Here is an 18,538-nt window from a genome sequence, read left to right as displayed (position 1 = left end):
GTTGTTCCACTTATTTATGCATTTACTGGTTGCTTCTTACATGTGCCCTGACTGGGGATCAAATCCACAACTTTGGCATTCTGGGAGGACACTCTAACCAACTGAGTTACCCTGCCAAGGCTAAGTCCACTCTTTTCTTTTTAAAAAAAATGTTTTTATTTTATTTTTTAAATGTATTTTATTGATTTCAGAGAGGAAGGGAGAGGGAGAGAGAGACAGAAACATCAATGAGTGAGAAACATCAATTGGCTGCCTTCTGGGGATCGAGCCTGAAACCCGGGCATATGCCCTGACTGGGAATTGAACCATGACCTCCTGGTTCATAGGTCAGTGCTCAACCACTGAGCCACAATGTGTGGGCCACTCTTTCATACTGTCCTAGCATTGATGGCTGTGGACTCCCACCTCATCCTCTGGTCAGACTGGTCTGGAGCTCACACTGCCTCGCGACCACCAGCTTCTTGTCTCTGGGCAGAAGGATGTGTTCCACTGACCGGGGGTGGACTGTGTGATGAGGTAATGTAATTCCATAATCCAAGGAGGAAAGTAACGCCCAAGACTTGGGGATAGCTCTTCTACACTTGAATCAGTTAGCTACCATGGTAGGCTGAAAAATGCTCCCCAAAATATTGATGCCAAATCCTTGGGATCTGTGAATAGCACCTTATATGGCAAAAGATGTGATTAAGCTGAAGTCTTCAGAGGATGAGCTTATCCTGAATTATATACACACTCGCCTCTCTCCGTTCCTCTCTCTCTCAAATCAATCAAAAACATTTTTTATAAAAACTTCTTTAAATAAAAAGAGAGAGTGGCCCAGCTGATGTGACTCAGGGGTTGAGTGTTGACCTGTGAACCAGGAGGTCACAGTTTGATTCCCGGTCAGGGCACATGCCTGGGTTGCTGGCTCCATCCCCAGTGTGGGGCGTGCAGGAGGCAGCCGATCAATGATTCTCTCTCCTCCTTATACAAGAGGCAGATGGAGATTTACAACCAGAGACAGGAGGAGGTGATGTGAAGACAGAGCAGAGAATCATGGCCACAAGCTAAGGAGTGCCTGGGACCACCTAAATCTAGAAGAAGCAAGGAAGTGGTTCTCCCCCAGAGCCTTGATTTTGGGCTTCTGGCTCCAGAACTGCAAGAGAATACATTTCTCATTGTAAGCCACCAAGTTTGTGATAATTGTTACGATGGCCTCAAGAAACGAGCTTCATAAAAAAAAAAGGTCAATACAGCTGTGTCCTCATGTTTGCATTCTAGAAGAGAAAACCAAGTTATGAGACTGAACATCACTGACAAGGCTCAAAGGTGAAGAAGCTTGCTTCTGGGTCCTGCATGCTACGTCCAGTCTAAGACAGACACAGGAAGAAAAGCTTCGCTTGTCGTTCATATTTGTTTGTTTTCTTGGCTGAGAAGAGGATGAAAGGACCACGTGCACCACCACATGAGTTGGGCTGGTTTTGGACTTGCACATCCAGCGTTTGCTCTGTGTTCCATATTTTTTTTTAATCCTCGCCTGAGGATATGTTAATCAATTTAAGAGAGAGAGTAAGGGGGAGAGAGAGAAACATTGATCAGTTGCCTCCCGCATGTGCCCAGACCAGTGTTTGAACCTGCAACTAAGGTATGTGCCCCGATCAGAAATTGAACCCGTAACGGTTTTGGTGGACGGGATGACAGCTCCAACCAATTAAGCCACCTGGCCAGGGCCCATGTTCTGTATTTTTAGTCTCAGAGTAGAGGATGCAATTAATGGTGTTCCTTTCTTTACAAAGATCTAGATCAGTGGTTCTCAACCTTCCTAATGCCACAACCCTTTAATACAGTTCCTCATGTTGTGGTGACCCCCAATCATAAAATTATTTTCATTGCTACTTCATAACTGTAATTTTGCTACTGTAAACAATATGTAATTATATATGTGTTTTCCGATGGTCTTAGGCGACCCCTGTGAAAAGGTCACTCAACCCCCAAAGGGGTCGAGACCCACAGGTTGAGAACCGCTGATCTAGATTAACACGGTCACCCATTTTCTGAAGTGTTCCAAATAAGGAAACAACAGACCATAGTATCCCACATTTCCCCATCCACTCCTTCTCAGCGGGGTCCTCCAATTTGTGGTACTCTGAGTACACTGAGGGTGCTCGACTCTGTTACCATTATTGTGCTCGTGGTACAAGCAAACAGATATGCAGATGTTTGCCTGGAAATGTTCTTATCCAATGACTTTATTGTGGTTGATGAACTGTGTTAACTATGTCACTTGGAGGTCTCTGTTGCCCTCCTTTGATTTAGATCAAGGTCAGCAAATACAGCCTATGGGCTGGCCATCTGTTTTGTTTTTATTTTTTTAAACTTACACATCTTTATTTTTTTTTTTATTTTATGTATTTTTTTTAAAATATGGAACACTTCACGAATTTGCATGTCATCCTTGCGCAGGGGCCATGCTAATCTTCTCTATATTGTTCCAATTTTAGTATATGTGTTGCTGAAGTGAGCATACATCATGCTTTTAAAAAATGTTTTTCTTGATTTTATTTTATCTTTTAAAAATATCTTTTTTTATTGATTTCAGAGCGGAAAGGAGAGGGAGAGAGAAAAAGATCAATAATGAGAGAGAATCAATTGGCTGCCTCCTGCACACCCCCTACTGGGGCTCAGGCCTGCAACCTGGGCATGTGCCTGGACTGGGAATCAAACTGGTGACCTCTTGGTTTGTGGGTTGACACTCAACCACTAAGCCACCCTGGCTGGGTTGTTTTGTCTTGATTTTATTATTATTAATTAATTTTTATTTTTTAATCCTTACTTGAGGATATTTTCCCATTGATGTTTAGGGAGAGTGAAAGGGAGGGAGGAGGGAGGGAGGGAGGCAGGGAGAGAGGAGAGAGGAGAAAGGAGAGAGAGAGAGAGAGAGAGAGAGAGAGAGAGAGAGAGAGAGAGAGAGAGAGAGAGAAACATTAATGTAAGAGAGACACATTGATTGTCTCCTGCACGTGCCCCGACCAGGACCAGGCATAGAGCCTGCAGCCGAGCTAAGTGCCCTTGACTGGGATTCAGACCCAGGACACTTTGGTCCTAGGTTTGATGCTCTAACCACTGAACACCGGCCAGGGCTATTTTGTTTTTAAATGACAGCTTTGTTGAGATGTGATGGACATGCTATACAATTCATCTCTGTAAGGTGTATATGTCCATTGCTTTTAATATATTCATAGTTGGTACAATCATAACCACACTCAGTTTTCATCATCCCCCCCAAACCCATACATACCCATTAGTATACCCAGCTGCTCCACTTCCCTGCACCTCCTACCCTCAGCCTAGACAACCACTAATCTCCTTTCTGTTTCTATAGACTTGCCTATCCTGGGCATTTCACACCAATGGAATCATACAATATGTGGTATTCTATGCCTGGCTTCTTTTACTTAATGTTTTCCAGGTTCATCCATAGTGTAGCATGTATCGGTGTTTTATGCTTTTTATTTTCAATTACTATTCTATTTAATGATATGCAGCATTTTATTTATCCATTCATTAACTGATGGACATTTGGGTTGTTACTACTTTTGGTGATTATGAATAATACTGCTGGGAACATTGGTGTACAAATTGTTGTGTGGACATAGTTTTCACTTCTGTTGGGTGTATACTAAGAAATGGAATGGCTGGGTTATAGAGTAACTCACTTAACATTTTAAGGAACCGCTAGACTATTTTCCAAAGGGGCTGCACTATTCTACATTCCCACCAGCAGTACACAGGGCTCTAATTTCTCCACATCTTCACTAACAGTGACTTTCTGATTCCAACCCTCCCAGGGGGCATGAAGCGGTATCTCACAGTGGTTTTGGTGTGTATGTCCCTGATGACTAATGGTGCTAAGCATCTTTTCATGTGTTCATTGGCAGGGCCACCTGTGCTTTAAAGTTTGTTGGAATTCAGCCACGCCTCCTTGCTTATCTTCTGTCGAGGGCTGCTTTCATACTACAGCGGCAGGATTGAGTAGTTGTTTACTCTCTGGCCCCTTGAGGAAAAATCTGCTGACCCCTGACTTAGATGAAAGGAGCAAGCTCTGCCTGTGGGTGAGACGGGCAGGCACTGGGACCAGGGAAGGAAGGGATGCCTGATAGGCCCAGCCTTGCCCTGCCCAGCACTGTTCCTAGGTAGACACTAGCATAGAGAAGCAGAAGTGATGTGCAGGCCAGTGGAGTATAAGCTAGGGCTGAAGTAATTCTGACAGAAGTTGTCGCTGGCCACTGTATGGAAGGAGTGCTAGGATCAAACAGGAAGCACGCCCTCACCTGAAGGCTGGGTTCTCAGGATGGCATGTCTCAGGACTGGAAAACAGCACCATGACCCTTCTACTACCAAGGCCGTGTCCAGTGTAACAATGGGCGCGGCTTCCCTCCCTGTCCCACTAGGGATCTGATGTTTGTTCTGTTCAGTCGGCATCAGGCTCCTTTCACCTGAGGCACTGTGCTTCCTGTGTTTGGACTGCATGCTTTTGCTGCAATTTTCTGCATATTTTCTCTTCGCAAATCCCATCTTTCTTCCCAGAGCTTGGTGCTCATATGTCTGATTTTATCTCCTCCTCCCTGCCTTCTAAGGAGAAAAATGTGTTTTTTCTATAATGCCTGAACACGATAGTTCAGGAGGGCAACTAGCTCTCAAATATCCCCATTAAACCACCTTCCCATCATCTTCCCCCCACCCCCAATCAATTGCTCATAGAAAAGACACCCAGCTTCCTTACTCAATCTTTAGAGAGGCCTTGGGTTTGCTCTCAGTCCAGGTGAAGCGCTTCAGCAAAGGGGTGGCCCGCAGAGCGCTACTGTCCACCTGGTAATCCTGGCGGGGAAGAAGAAAAAAGGTTACACTTCTTGTTTGACCCACAGGGGTCCACACCAAGTCTGGGGGAGGGTATAGGAGAGGCACAGCTAAAGTCACTCCAGGCTCTGTCCTCACCTTTCACAATCCCTGCCCATTAAGCCAAACCATTTCTTCATATTGGAAAGTCTAAACTTTAATTGTAAGAAATGCCTATTCCCAGTGACTTGAAGCCCTTCTTCCTGAAGGTGGAGAAAATAAATTAAAACAAAAGGGGAACCTGCAGGTAACAGATGAGCATTTTTCATAGTAAACTTCTATACAAATTATTGTATAAATATATTAAAACTAATTCTGACATATGACTATAGGCTATGAGAGTGCTGTTATTTGGTGGCTATGATATGCAAAAATTCTGAGAAATTATAAATACACTAGAGGCCCGGTGCACAAAATTCGTGCATGGGCGGGGGAGGGGGGGCGGTTTCCCTCAACCTGGCCTGCACCCTCTCCAATCTGGGATCCCTCTCACAATCCGGGACTGCTGGCTCCTAACCGCTCACCTGCCTGCCTGCCTGATCACCCCCTAACCGCTCCCCTGCCGGCTTGATTGACACCTAACTGCTCCCCTCCAGCCTGATCGCCCCCAACTGCCCTCCCCTGCCAGCCCTACTGCCCCCAACTGCCCTCCCCTGCAGTGACCTGCCTCCTCCACCAGGACCCGCCTTCTCCGCGTGAGGCGGCGGAGCCACTGGGACCGGCCTCCTCCTTACTGCACGGAGCTGTGGGACCCCCAGGTCTCACTGCGTGGAGCGGCCGCTGGGCCCTGCCTCCGCTGTGCATGTGGCCATCTTGTGACGCCATCTAGGCTTTTATTAGTATAGATGGTTTAATTTTTTTCTTGAAGATTCTGTGGAGTTTTCGGGACCCCTTGGTCATGGTTTCCAGCAATTCTATTTTCTTGTTGGTTCATCTTTAGCACTGAGTTTATGCAGATTCCTCATTACTCTGTTAATAGGCCATTTCCAGTAAGTTGTTGCCATTCTTTGTTCCTGTCACCCTGTGAATCTGTTACTGGCTGTGTTCATGTCCTCAATGATCAGTAAACAGGCCTAAGCCAGCCAAGAAACTGCTGTCATTCCCACCGTATTGGGGCAGGGAGGGAGGGGAGGGGGAGATATCTTCCATGTTTTCTGAGTATCATTTCCTTGGACCTAAAACCTAAGCACTAAACAGTAAAACAAAATTTCCAGCTACTTTACCTTTACATTCTTGGCTTGTTTGTAATGCTTTTAAATGTTTAAATTACCTTTTCCTCTTTATCCGGTGTGTTTGAAGAGGTTTTGGTGTTTTTACGGTGACTGTGCTACATGTCACGGCCACACTGTTTGTGGTCACTGCCTTCGCACTGTAGTTGGTTTCCAGGCCTCTGTGGGACATGGTCATCACCAGCACGTCTCACACCCTAACGTGCAGGTGAGCCCCGAGACCGTGCAGAGTCTGACTCGGTGAGTGTGGCGGGTCCTAAGAGCCAGCATTTCTACCCGCTCAGGGGCAGCAGTGCGTGTGTGGCGATCACACCGCGAGTGTGAGGGTCTGTGAGGCCACAGGCGCTCCTGCCCAGCGCCCCCTTTCCTCCTGATTTTCTCACCCCAGGTCCCAGAGCTTTCAATAGAGAATGAGCCCTCGTGTGTGCAGGCTGCATAGATTGCTCCCCCCAGTGCAGCGGGGCAGGAACATGGCTGTTCAGGCTCCATGACCTTCGTGGAAGGAGCATAGGCCCAGACAGACTTCTTCCAGGATCTCGGGCTGCTCTGAGAGAGAGTTCTGTTACATCACAAAGGCCCTGCCACTCACAGTTTTGAGTTCCTCTATCCTCTGAAAGTAGGGCTCCGTCACTGGTAGCCAAGAAGCTTACAAGCACACAACGAAGTTTCCTAAGGGACTAAATTATGACCAGAGAAGGACTTGGACCCTGGAATGAATTCTGGGTCATCTTCAAACTATGGGTTTACCTGCTTTCCAATGAGCTCTGTATAACTGTGTTATTTCCAATCCCCCTGAAATTGCCATTTCAGCCACCACTCACTATTGGCCCGCACTGACTGAGAGCCACCAGACTGCTGGAGTGTGGGTTTGGGTGGAGTCTGGCAAAGGGTCTTGCCAGGGTGCATTGAGTAGGTTCATTCCATTACTTACATCAAGCATAGCGGTGACATTTGGTGAAAGTTCTTCAAAGGTTTTGATTCTCTCCAGGCTCATGAAATTGAAAGCATTTACATATCTAATGAAGAAGCAGAAAAAATAATCAAGACAGGAAAATGCAGCCAGCTTTGATTAGCCAGGAGACCATGGGCACCGTATCTCAGCAACGATGAACCAAATACCAGAAGGAATCATCTTACTCCTGAGACTGAAGTTCCCCCAGGAGCCCTGCAGTGATGCCGCTTCCTCCCATGGTTGTTAATCCACACTTCATAGTGTGGATTTGAGCAAAACCCCAGAGGGATTTGAGAGACTCAGTAGTGGTTAGACCTCTGGCCCCTTGTGGAATCAGAAAATGTCAGGCCTAGAAGAGACCTGAACCATCGTCTAGTCTAAACACCCCACATTACAAAGAAGAGGAAGTAATGCCCAGAGATGTGACATGACTTTATCATGTGGCTGCCTACTTCTAAAAGGATGTGAGGAAACAAATGCAATGACCTGGTAGGGTCACACAGCTGATTTAATGGCATAATTGAATACTAGAGCTGGTCTTGTATATTCTGTTCTGTGATTACAGATTGGGAAAAATGGGTAATATTTGTGTGATTTCCCCATAACTACCTCCAGACCTTTTGTTGGAGATCCTTTAGGAAAGACTGTCAGAGATATCCACCAGATGGTTACTCATAAGACAAGTTCATCTGCTGATTGTGTTTCTCAGTCTGGTACCCTGTTACTGCCTGCAAGGCCTAGTTTCTCAGGCAAGCTCTCTATTGGGCCTAAGGCTAAGCAACGTACTGGAAGGGCCCAAATATCTTTGACACTCCCCTCCCTGATCTCTGACCCAATCAGACCCTGCCAATTTATTTAATCCAAGCTAGTTTTCTCATCTTTAAAAAATGGATGGCTCCTCTGTTTCAGCTTCTTGGGCTGGTTGTGAAATATGAGCAGTGCCACTGACCTGCCACCTGTTACCATAAATCTGGGCTGCCCACTGGGCTTCTAGGCTGCCAATCTTTTCAGACTGTGCAGCTTTTCCCAGTGCCTTCCCTGGTCACCTGCCAAGTTTGGCTGAACTGAGGTCAGAGTCCTAGGGTTGTGTCCACTGCAAATAAAGATGCTGGAAGGTCCCCAGAAGAGTCCTGACTGCATGGAACAGGGAGGGAGTGGCAGAGCACCTGGGCTAGAAACTCTCTTCTGACACAGTTTTGGCAAGCTATTCCTCATGGAACCTTAATGTCCTCAACTGTATAGCATGAATAATAATATCTCCTTCATAGGATTGTTTTGAACCTCAAAGGAGTTGGCATATGCAAAAAGCCTAGCACAGTGCCAGTCCATACAGAGCATGTGTCTGTGTGACCATTAGCACAGAATGTATACGATACATGTACTAGTATAACCATTAGTATGGAGGTGTCATACATGTGTAATCATTAGTGCTAATGTGTGATACATGTGCAACAATTAGTAACAACATATGTGACATATATGTAACTGCTTGTACTGAACATGGGTGATACACATGTAGCCACCCACCCCAGTAGGAGGCTCTCAAATATTTCTTTCCTACCCCTCTCTCCAATTTCCTCTGCAGTAATGAGAGATAGATTTATCAGGTAAGAAAGAAAAATCCAGTGTGTTTGTTTAATTGTATCTAAACTCTTATGAAAATAGTCAATGTTATTGGGAAAAAAAAAGGTGGAGGAATTCTTCTAGAACTGTGGTTCCCAGCCTTTTTTTGGCAATGCCCCACCTCAGCATCTCTGAAATCCTGATGCCCTGCTTGTGACATATAATTCTTATTATTCGAAAAGTGAATTCCTAGTCATGTGGAGGAAGCCTAAAAGGCCATTAACTTGATCTAAACAAGCTTCCAAAGAACATGGCATGAAAGAGAAAAGTAAAAGAACAAAAGGACAGCTGAAGTACTGAGGAAGAAATCACTAAGAAATTGTTAAAATGAAGTGATATGAAAAAATAGCAAATAAAGTTTCAAAACATATAATAGAGAACTGAAGTGCATAAATGTGACATAATATATCTTTATATACTATACTAGTATATGAGGCCCCTAGAACCATAAGAAATGCAAAAAATTCACTGTTAATAACTCATTCTCGAATTGCCCCCCTTAAAAATCAAATTGCCTCCCTTTGGTGCATATGCCCCACATTGGGAACCACTGTTCTAGAATAAAATAGACTAAAGGAACTGAAGAAAATGCAAAGTGTTATTCTTGGTTGGGTCCTTCTTTTTAAGGTGTAAAAGACATTTGGGGAAATTTGAGCACTTAACAATATTAAAGTGTTATTAATTTCTTTGGTATGATCATTGTGATGTGGTTACACAGGAGACTATCCTTACAAGATGTATACCAAAGTATTTAGGTGGAAAGTGTATAATGGTTTAAGCCTTCTTTCAAATGCTTCATTAAAAAGAAAAATACACACAGAGAGACTGTGTACAGATACATAGATATGTAGACCAAATAGGGGTAACTTAATTATCGTTGAATTTAGGAGGTGTGTTTTTTTGTTATGTTTGAAACATTATAATATAAAGTTGGGGAAAGAAAAAAGTCTTACCTGACATTATCAGAACTTCCTGAATTAAACTTTGGAGCTGGAATATCTTCTGTGAAGTAGTCCTCAGGGAAGGCAGGAGTTGAGTATGTGAACCCGCTGTTTCCTGTCAATATGGCATTTAGTGGGATATAGTCTTTGCCATCCTAAAATACCAAAGATAGAGCTGTAAGTGCAGAAATTCCTACTTCAACCAATTTTTGTGAAGCATTATGTCAGTTTCAACTATGTTATATCTACAATTTTATTGTGTTTTGGAAAGATAATTCTGTAAAAGATAATTATTGTGTATGCACACCCCCCCCCCTTTTTTTTTTTTACTGCTAATCTCAGTTATTAACAGCTACTAAAAGAACAAAACACCCCCTTGGCTTACACCCAAAAAGGTGTTTGGCTTCTGGTATTCTAGATAGCTTTACCTGTTGTACATTGGCTTGAAGCAAATCGCCTAGTTTTTCCACAAGTTCTGCGAATCTTGGCCTTTCTTTGGGGTCTCTGTGCCAGCAGTCCAGCATGAGCTGATAGCTGTTGGGTGAAAGCATAAGCGCAATGATTGGAGAGAGCAGCGATGATACAGCTGCCCTGACGATACACATGCCGCACCCCAAAGCGAAGGTGTTGTCATATATATGATGATTAGGCTTCTTGTATGATATGTGCCTTTATTTGTAAATTTCGTTACACAGCATCTACACTAATAAAAGAGAAAAATGGTAATTGGTGTACGACGCTACCCTTTTCATTGGCTAATCAGGGCTATATGCAAATTAACTGCCAACTAAGATGGCAGTTAATTTGCATATGTAGGCACAATGCAGGGAGGCAAAAGGGAAAGCAGGAAGAAGCCCCCTGCCACTGACAGTGATCGGAAACCCAGGGGGGAGCTAAGAGCTGGGGGGCAGGGCAAAGGCGGCCCTGCCCCCCAGCCATGATCAGAGAATCAGGCGCCTTTGCCACCCTGGCCAGTGATAGCAGGAAGTAGGGGTGGAGCCAGCGATGGGAGCTGGGCACAGTCGAAGCTGGCAGTCCCGGGAGCTAGGGGTCCCTTGCCTGGGCCTAAAGCGGAGCCCACGATTGCGGGGCCGCTGCAGCTGTGGGTCCCCGCTGCCCGGGCCGGACGCCTAGGCCAGAGGCGTTAGGCCTGGGCAGGGGCGGAGCCTGCAATCGCGGGGAGCTGGGAGTCCCCTGCCCAGGCCTAATGCCTTGGCCAGAGGCGTTAGGTCTGGGCAGGGGCGGAGCCTGCAATCGCGGGGAGCTGGGGGTCCCCTGCCCAGGCCTAATGCCTCGGCCAGAGGCGTTAGGCCTGGGCAGGGGCGGAGCCTGCAACCGCGGGGAGCTGGGGGTCCCCTGCCCAGGCCTGACACCTCTGCCGGAGGCCTCAGGCCTGGTCAAGGGGCCGATCCGGTGATTGGTGATTGGAGGGTGATGAGGGTCAACTCCTCTGGCCGAGGCATCAGGCCTGGGTGGGGGACGGAGCTGGGGACTGAGGGGATATGATGGTCCCCTTGCCCAGGCCTGAAGCCTGGGTCAGAGGCGTCAGGCTTGGGCGGGGGGTGGAGCAAGCGATCAGAGGGAGATGGGGGTCCCCTGCCCAGACATGATTCCTGGGCCAGAGGCCTCAGGCCTGGGCGGGGGTCAGAGCCAGTGATCGGGGGGAGATGGGGGTCCCCTGTCCAAGCCTGACACCTCTGGCAGAGGCATCAGGCCTGGGCAAGGGGCCGATCAGGCGATCGGAGGGTGATGGGGGTCTACGCCTCTGGCCGAGGCATTAGGCCTGGGCAAGGCGCACAGCCAGCAATCGGAGGGGTTTGGGGGTCCCCTGCCCAGGCCTGACGCCTGGGCCAGAGGCATCAGGCCTGGGCTGGGGGCAGAACCAGTGATGGGGGGAAATGAGGGTCCCCTGCCCAGGCCTGACGCCTCTGTCAGAGGCGTCAGGCCTGGGCAAGGGGCCAATCCTGCGATTGGAGGGTGATGGGGGTCAACGCCTGAGGGCTCCCAGTATGTGAGAGGGGGCAGGCTGGGCTGAGGGACACCCCCCCCCCCAACACACACACACCCAGTGCACGAATTTCGTGCACCGGGCCCCTAGTCAACACATAAATGGCTGTTTGGGCCAGGACCTGCTGGTGGGGAAAACATGTCCTCAAAGGCAGGTTACGGAACCCTTTCCAGAGCCCATCACAACCCTAGTTCTTTGGAGTGCAGAGTGGAAGGGCGTTCCAGGAAGAAGCAGAGCTGCGGAAAGGAAAAACCACTGTTCGCTGCACTTAGATCTGAGGTGCAGTACTTCTCCCCTCACTGTCAAAAGCAGGACTTTTTAAAAGTAAAACGTTAACATAGACACAAATATCAATGGGTGAATAGTTTGCAGTACTTGTTATATTATCAGGCTGTAACAGAGGCTGCTTGGACTTTTTAAAAAATATATTTAAGATAGGAAGGAAGGAGAGAGAGATAGAAACATCAGTGATGAGAATCATTGACTGGCTGCCTCCTGCATTGGGGATCAAGCCCACAACCTGGGCATGTGCCTTGACCAAGAATCAAACCGTGACCTCCTGGTTCATAGGTTGGCGTTCAACTACTGAGCCACACCGGCTGGGCTGGCTTGGACTTCTTAATAAGCATGTGGCATTTCCAAGTCCTCGGAGTTCTGGTGGAAGCTGATGGAGAAGGCCCTGTGTGTAGGACTCATATCACTTCCAAAAGGTGGCAGTCCACCTGAGTGTGTCCTTGGACTGTGCACAAGTTCCTTGCCTGTGGCTGATTTCCTCTGTCCCCAGCACTTCAAAGGCTTCCTACCACTGAAGGCAGAAATATAGGCTGGGCTTCTGGACATGAAAACATTTGTCTTGCCCTAACCGGTTTGGCTCAGTGGATAGAGCATCGGCCTGCAGACTCAAGGGTCCCAAGTTCGATTCCGGTCAAGGGCATGTACCTTGGTTGCGGGCACATCCCCAGTAGCGGGTGTGCAGGAGGCAGCTGATCGATGTTTCTCTCATTGATGTTTCTAACTCTCTATCCCTGTCCCTTCTTCTCTGTAAAAAAAAATCGATAAAATATATTTAAAACAAAACAAAACAAAACATTTATCTTAATATTACAGAAGCTGAATCTTGTTCTGGGATTTCAATGTCAGCAGGTTCCTCTGCAATTCTTCTCTGACATCTTAGAAATGAAGGTATTGGGCTCCTCTCTTGGTCGTGTCTGCAGGGACACAAGCCAGCAGTCTGCACACACACACTGCCTTAAGGATTTATTCTTTTTGGGCTCTTTGCTCTCTCCAAGAGATGTTTATTGTAAGTAATCTCTTCTCTCAGGAGATCATCTGGACTAGAGAGAACTCAGACTGTGTGGTATCAAAATCTGAATGGGCTTGAAATTTGGAACTGGGCAGGGACCTCATCACCACACCCTTTACCTAGTCCAGGGCCTGGCATAGAAGCACTCAGTAAAGATTTGCTGAAGGAAGTCAGACTGGCCTCCGGGAAGAGAGGGCACCTGAGCAACTCCAGTGCTGCTCTGACCTCGCCACTCCCAGCTGTGTGCTTTCAGGTGCACCAACAGCTCCAGTGTCTCTAAGGATGTCCCTGTTTGGCTTCAAAGCATATGAAGTGGGTGGTAAAGACAGTAAGAGTAGAGGAAGGTTAAAAAAAAGAAAAGAAGAATGTCAGTGGGGGTATGTAAAATAAAGAATAAAAGGTGGAACTACAAAGTTAATATGCAAAGTTTATATCATGATTCCCAGGTAACTGGCAAAAAAAGAAGATGCAATCAATTACATGATGCGCATAAGCCAGCAGTTCAAAACAAACCAGGTACTTGGAAGTCACATGGCCATTCCTAGAATTGAAATCTGAAAGGAGGCTCTCCTAGACGCCTCTCAACATCATTACCATCTAGGTAATAATGACTTTGTGGGCCCGCCTTTTTTATTTATTTACTAGAGGCCTGGAGCATGAAATTCGTGCATGGGGGGTGGGGGTAGGGGGGTGAGGGGGAGGGAGGTGGTCCCTCAGCCCGGCCAGCACCCTCTCCAATCCAGGACCCCTTGGGGAATGTCCGACCGCCAGTTTAGGCTCCATCCCGCAGGGGGTTACTAGGCCCCCCAGGGATGGGGCCTAAACCGGCAGTCGGACATCCCTCTCGCAATCCGGAACCGCTGGCTCCTAACCACTTGCCTGCCTGCTTGCCTGATTGCCCCTAACCACTTGCCTGCCTGCCTGATCACCCCTAACTGCCTCTGCTTGCTGGCCTGATCGCCCCCTAACTGGTCCCCTGCCAGCCTGGTCACCCCCTAACTGCCCCCCTGCCAGCCTGGTCACCTCCTAACTGCTCTCCTGCCGGCCTTGTCACCCCCAACAGCCCCTGCTGGCCTCGTTGCCCCCTAACTTCCCCCCTGCTGGCCTGGTCGCCCCCTAACTGCCCCCTGCCAGCCTGGTTGCCCCCTAACCGTCTGGAAGGAAGTTGGACATCCAGAAGATGTCCAGTCAACCCGGTCTAATTAGCATATTACCCTTTTATTAGTATAGATCTTTATTGTTGACGTCCCCCATTTTCTCCCATCGGACACTATCTTTTACTGTTGGCCAAAGCCTTAATAGCAAAAAATACCATTCAGTAAAAACAATTCTGAGAAACAAAACAGTGTAGTCCAGGTATACAAGTCCTAAGGTTCTGATTTAACCCAGGGATAAAATTCCAGGTGCCCAGGGGAATGGTGGCACCATGTGGTCTTCAGACATCCTCTGCTTTCCTCAGAGTTGGATACTGAGTTTCTGTTTTCTGACAAGTACCCAGTAAAGCAGATGTCTGAAGCCTCTGAGTAGGGGATAGGAGCGCATAAAAAGTTGTCTGATTGCCAATTCTCCTACTTTTGTCCAAATCTGTGGGTCACTCTTCTCAGGAGATGACTCTGGTTTCCTCCCACCCTGTGTTTCATCTACTGTACCTATTCTCCTAACTCCCAGGGGGAGGAGAGTGGGTCAGCTGGTTCTGAGAACTTGTGAAGGCCCTTTGGTGAGTGTGGTGTGCGGACCAACGCTGGGCACCACTGCACCGGGACTCAATTGCAGACAGAGGAGACGGGGAGTGAGGAAGGGAACGCTCACCCTGGGCTGTGGCCCCTGCTCTCTGGGAGACACAGGACAGGGCTGCAGCTCTCACGGTCCCCAACAGTTCCTGAACAGCAGTGCCTCGGAGTAAGGGCTCAAGGCACTCATTCAGGCAGCCTGGGCCAGCCTGTGGTGACCAAAAGTCTGAAGTAGCCGAAGACAGTCTGCACAGTCCTATGGGAATCTCGTTTTCAGGTAAGTTTATAGGTGTTACTCACTAAGACAGGTGGAAAAATATATACTACAGAGACAGGTGGTCCCTAGACAAAGGCCCCATGCTGCATGGGCTGTGGCAGAGGCTGGCCTGCTCCCCTCTGGCCACGTTCAGGCCCAATCGTCCAAGGCTCCTTTATCTCTAGCAATAAACAGAGTCTCCGAGGCCGCTGGGAGAACATTAAACATATCCACAGACAACCTACGAAAAGAAGCCAAAGCAAGAAAGACTTGAACTGGGAAAACAGAAAGGGGGCCTGAGACAGGGAGGACAGGTCAAAGGCCCTGCTTGCTCAGCCAGCAGCAGCTCACACTGGGCGCGCAGCTGTTGGGAATGTGACAGTGAGCAGGGCTCTTCTGGGCTGTCTGTGCTGAAACTAGCAAGAGGGGCCACCTACAGCTGTTGCTGCTTTGTATTTTGATTCTTGGTTTCTGATTTCTAGTTTTCACTCCTCTTTCCTGAAATTCAATACAAATTACCTCTGCAAACACCAAAGGGAAGGAAAAAAAATTAACTGCTTATTCCCTTATTGATAGACATCTGATTAAACAGGCTCTGGGCAGAAAACGAATGACTTAGCGTTGAACAGTTTTACATCTCTAAGTAAACAGGTTTTAGTAAAGTGAAGGGACACCAGTTGCGCCCAACCCAACAGCCCTTCTTGGAATAAGCCGGGGGCAAGGGGCCTATGGGGAGAGCTTCCAGTCTGAGCCGTCGCCCGAGCTCTCGCGTGCATGCCACTTTAAGCCAAGTTCAGGTCACAGAATCCTAGATCTGAGAGCTGTACTCTGTCCTCACCCCGCAACTTTCAAATGCTTCAGAATGGCTAAGGCTGAATTCTGTCCTTCTGAACCAACACTTCACGAAACTGCATCTTACTTTTTATCATTTCTGAAATAAATCCCTAGGAATAAGGAACAATCCTTCCTCTGGCTGAGCGGGGTACCAGGGCTACATGGGAGACTTGAAGGTTTGGGAAAGTCGAAAGTCCAAGGGAGCTTTACCTCTACAGTTATTCTGGACCAGAAGCTGGGTTAGACTCGGAAATACACTCTGCAGATATGTAGCACAGTGCTGTGGACTTTGGACTCAGGCTGGGTTTGCTTCACTTACTAGCCATGTGGCAAATCACTTAGCTGTTCTGTGCCTTGGTTTTCTCATCTGTAAAATGGAGATTATAATAGTCCCTACTATATAGGGTTGTTATGAGCACTAGGAAAGTGAATATATAAGTGCAAAGACAGTGTCTGGCACTTAATAAGCACTAAACTATTACATGTTGTTTAATAATGACTGCAGTTATTACTATTACTGTTAGTGATAGAGAACTCATTCTTATGATTTTCACATTATGTGAAAAGTGGAAGGAAATATTTAACTCAGAGCATGAGTGGACATGTTAGAGAAACCTTTCTTCTAAGGCATGTGGGGCGTATTCCTAATTTAGTGGTCGTGAGATCTGGGGAGACCAGCCCAAAGGACTGGCTTCTAGGTTTGTTTCCTCTATTACTTAGCTCAGTGGTCGGCAAACTCATTAGTCAACAAAGCCAAATATCAACAGTACAACGATTGAAATTTCTTTTGAGAGCCAAATTTTTTAAACTTAAACTAGGTAGGTACATTGTTATTAACTTAATTAGGGTACTCCTAAGGCTTAGGAAGAGCCACACTCAAGGGGCCAAAGAGCCGCATGTGGCTCTCGAGCCGCAGTTTGCCAACCACAGAGTCTTAGCTGATAGAGGACACATCACTTCACTTCTCAGAACAGTGGTTCTCAACCTTGGCTGCACATTAGAATCACCTGGGAATCTTTTTAAAATCCTGATTTCTGGGCCTTATCCTCCGGAAATTCTGTTTCTTTGTTATGGGGTGGGGCCACAACATTAGTAACAAAGAAACAGAATTTCTGGAGGAGGCCCAGAAATCAGGATTTTAAAAAGATTCCCAGGTGATTCTAATGTGCAGCCAAGGTTGAGAACCACTGTCTCAGAGGTTTAGTTTCATTACTTATCACCTGCCTGCTCCTGAAGGTTGCAGGAACTGCAGAGGAGATGGTGCAGGGAAAACACAAAACCTAAGATGCCAAGTAATCTCCTTTTAAACCAGATCTGGTGTTTGCCCTCTCTACCACGTAAAAGGAAACAAGTAATTAAAAACTCTCCATGCCTTGAGCACTACAGCCCCTCGTGGCTAATTTATGTGTCCCCAGCTCTCAGAAAGGGGACTTTCTGCGCTTTCTCCAACAAGGAGACCATGTGAGGCTGCCCCACACTCGGCCTTCCCAGGCCCGAGTCCGCTGTCCTCCTCGCCTTCCCCCTGGGTCTGACCTAACCTTGTCTCCAGACCTGAAGGAAAGAGACAGAGCCCTTGCCCTCTGGCCAAGCCCGCACTTCCTCCATTCCCTCTGACTCCTCCCCAGAGGCCACCCCAGGGCTTCTAACAGGACCCCATTGTGTGGGTGGGATGGGGAGGGCCGCCTGCCAGTTCAGGAAAGGTGGTGCCGCCCTGGAGAGGCCCAAGTCCTTGTCAGCAGCTCCACAAAACTGCAAGTGTCATCACATTCCTGTTCAGGAAGAAAGAGCATCCAAGAAAGGCAAGCGAGCCTCAAACAATGGAGGAAGCTCCACACAGTGCCTGTCACCTTCCTGGAGTCACAGGGCTGCACAGCAGGAAGCCACCGCGAGAAGCTCCAGGCAGCTGCAGCCAATTCCTAAGATGAGTCTAAAGCAGTCTTGTTGCCCACGTTGCCTCCTGTGGAGTATGATGACTGACTCCATCAGGAAATGCCCCGCTTCCTCTCCTACACCTCTTCCCCTGCGTTCCAAACCCACCCCCTCACCGGTCTTTCGTGAGGACAGAGGACTGGTCATAGGGCTTCTAGCACGTTGTCCCTGTGGCTGCTTACTTATTTGGCTTCCACTTTGTGAGTGAGGACAAGGTCTTACATTTAGTTCCTGGGAGGTCTGTTTTGCCTGGATTCATACCTAGAATTGAGTTTCTAACTTCAGTTCCCAGCCAGCGGCCTTGCAAAGCCACGCCAGTGGTCAGAAGAGGAAATAGGCTCAAGGTCAGGGTGCCTCCCTTCTGGAAGATACTCCAGCACAGTTGGACCTGATTGAGGCTAAGCAGGACTGGGACGCTAAAACTCAACAAATGTCCCCTTTCTGAGGTGTCCTGCTGGCAGGAGAGCTGTCAAGGGTATGGAGGAGGCCCAGGGCTCACATTTCAGGAGTTGCATACTCAGGAGCCCTCATCCTCATCCCTTCCTTCAGGCGGCTGCAGAAGTCCTCATCCATCTGCACTCCTGGGTATGGAGACCCACCTGCGTGAGACAAGGGGGAAAGCACAGGGCACATTATGGCTTCAGGGTACAAAAGACTATAAGGGGGTCCTTTTCCTCCCTTTAAAGTGATGGCTTAGTAATAAATTCACAGTGACTGGAATGGATCTCCACACACAGTACAACCCATACTGAAGCTCAGCAAATGCCTGCTGGTGACACACGCTTGCCTGGCCGGTCCCGTGGTGCTGGGTGTCCGATACCCCAGGTCATTCCTGTGGCTACTCCTGTCTGTTTGCTC

At 47.7% G+C, this 18,538-nt stretch overlaps 1 protein-coding gene and 1 non-coding gene across 3 annotated transcripts in view; both read right to left on the bottom strand.

The window, feature by feature from the left end:
• FLT1 (fms related receptor tyrosine kinase 1) overlaps positions 1-18,538 on the bottom strand; it is a 204,534-nt gene that overhangs the window by 3,310 nt on the left and 182,686 nt on the right. For both annotated transcript variants that reach the window (XM_036299247.1, XM_036299248.1), the window contains 5 exons: positions 18,180-18,279; positions 10,049-10,154; positions 9,633-9,775; positions 7,036-7,120; positions 4,763-4,857 (listed from right to left, as the gene is read on the bottom strand). In XM_036299247.1, coding sequence (XP_036155140.1) covers positions 4,763-4,857; positions 7,036-7,120; positions 9,633-9,775; positions 10,049-10,154; positions 18,180-18,279 — 529 coding nt within the window. The remainder of the gene's footprint in view (positions 1-4,762; positions 4,858-7,035; positions 7,121-9,632; positions 9,776-10,048; positions 10,155-18,179; positions 18,280-18,538) is intronic.
• On the bottom strand, positions 2,398-2,506 carry LOC118652207. Its single transcript, XR_004966475.1, has one exon. It is a non-coding gene; the product is annotated as a U6 spliceosomal RNA (small nuclear RNA).

Source organism: Myotis myotis, unplaced genomic scaffold (assembly GCF_014108235.1).
Source record: "Myotis myotis isolate mMyoMyo1 unplaced genomic scaffold, mMyoMyo1.p scaffold_m19_p_3, whole genome shotgun sequence".
NCBI classification, from domain to species: Eukaryota; Metazoa; Chordata; class Mammalia; order Chiroptera; family Vespertilionidae; genus Myotis; species Myotis myotis.
This window is presented reverse-complemented; position numbering and strand designations above follow the sequence as displayed.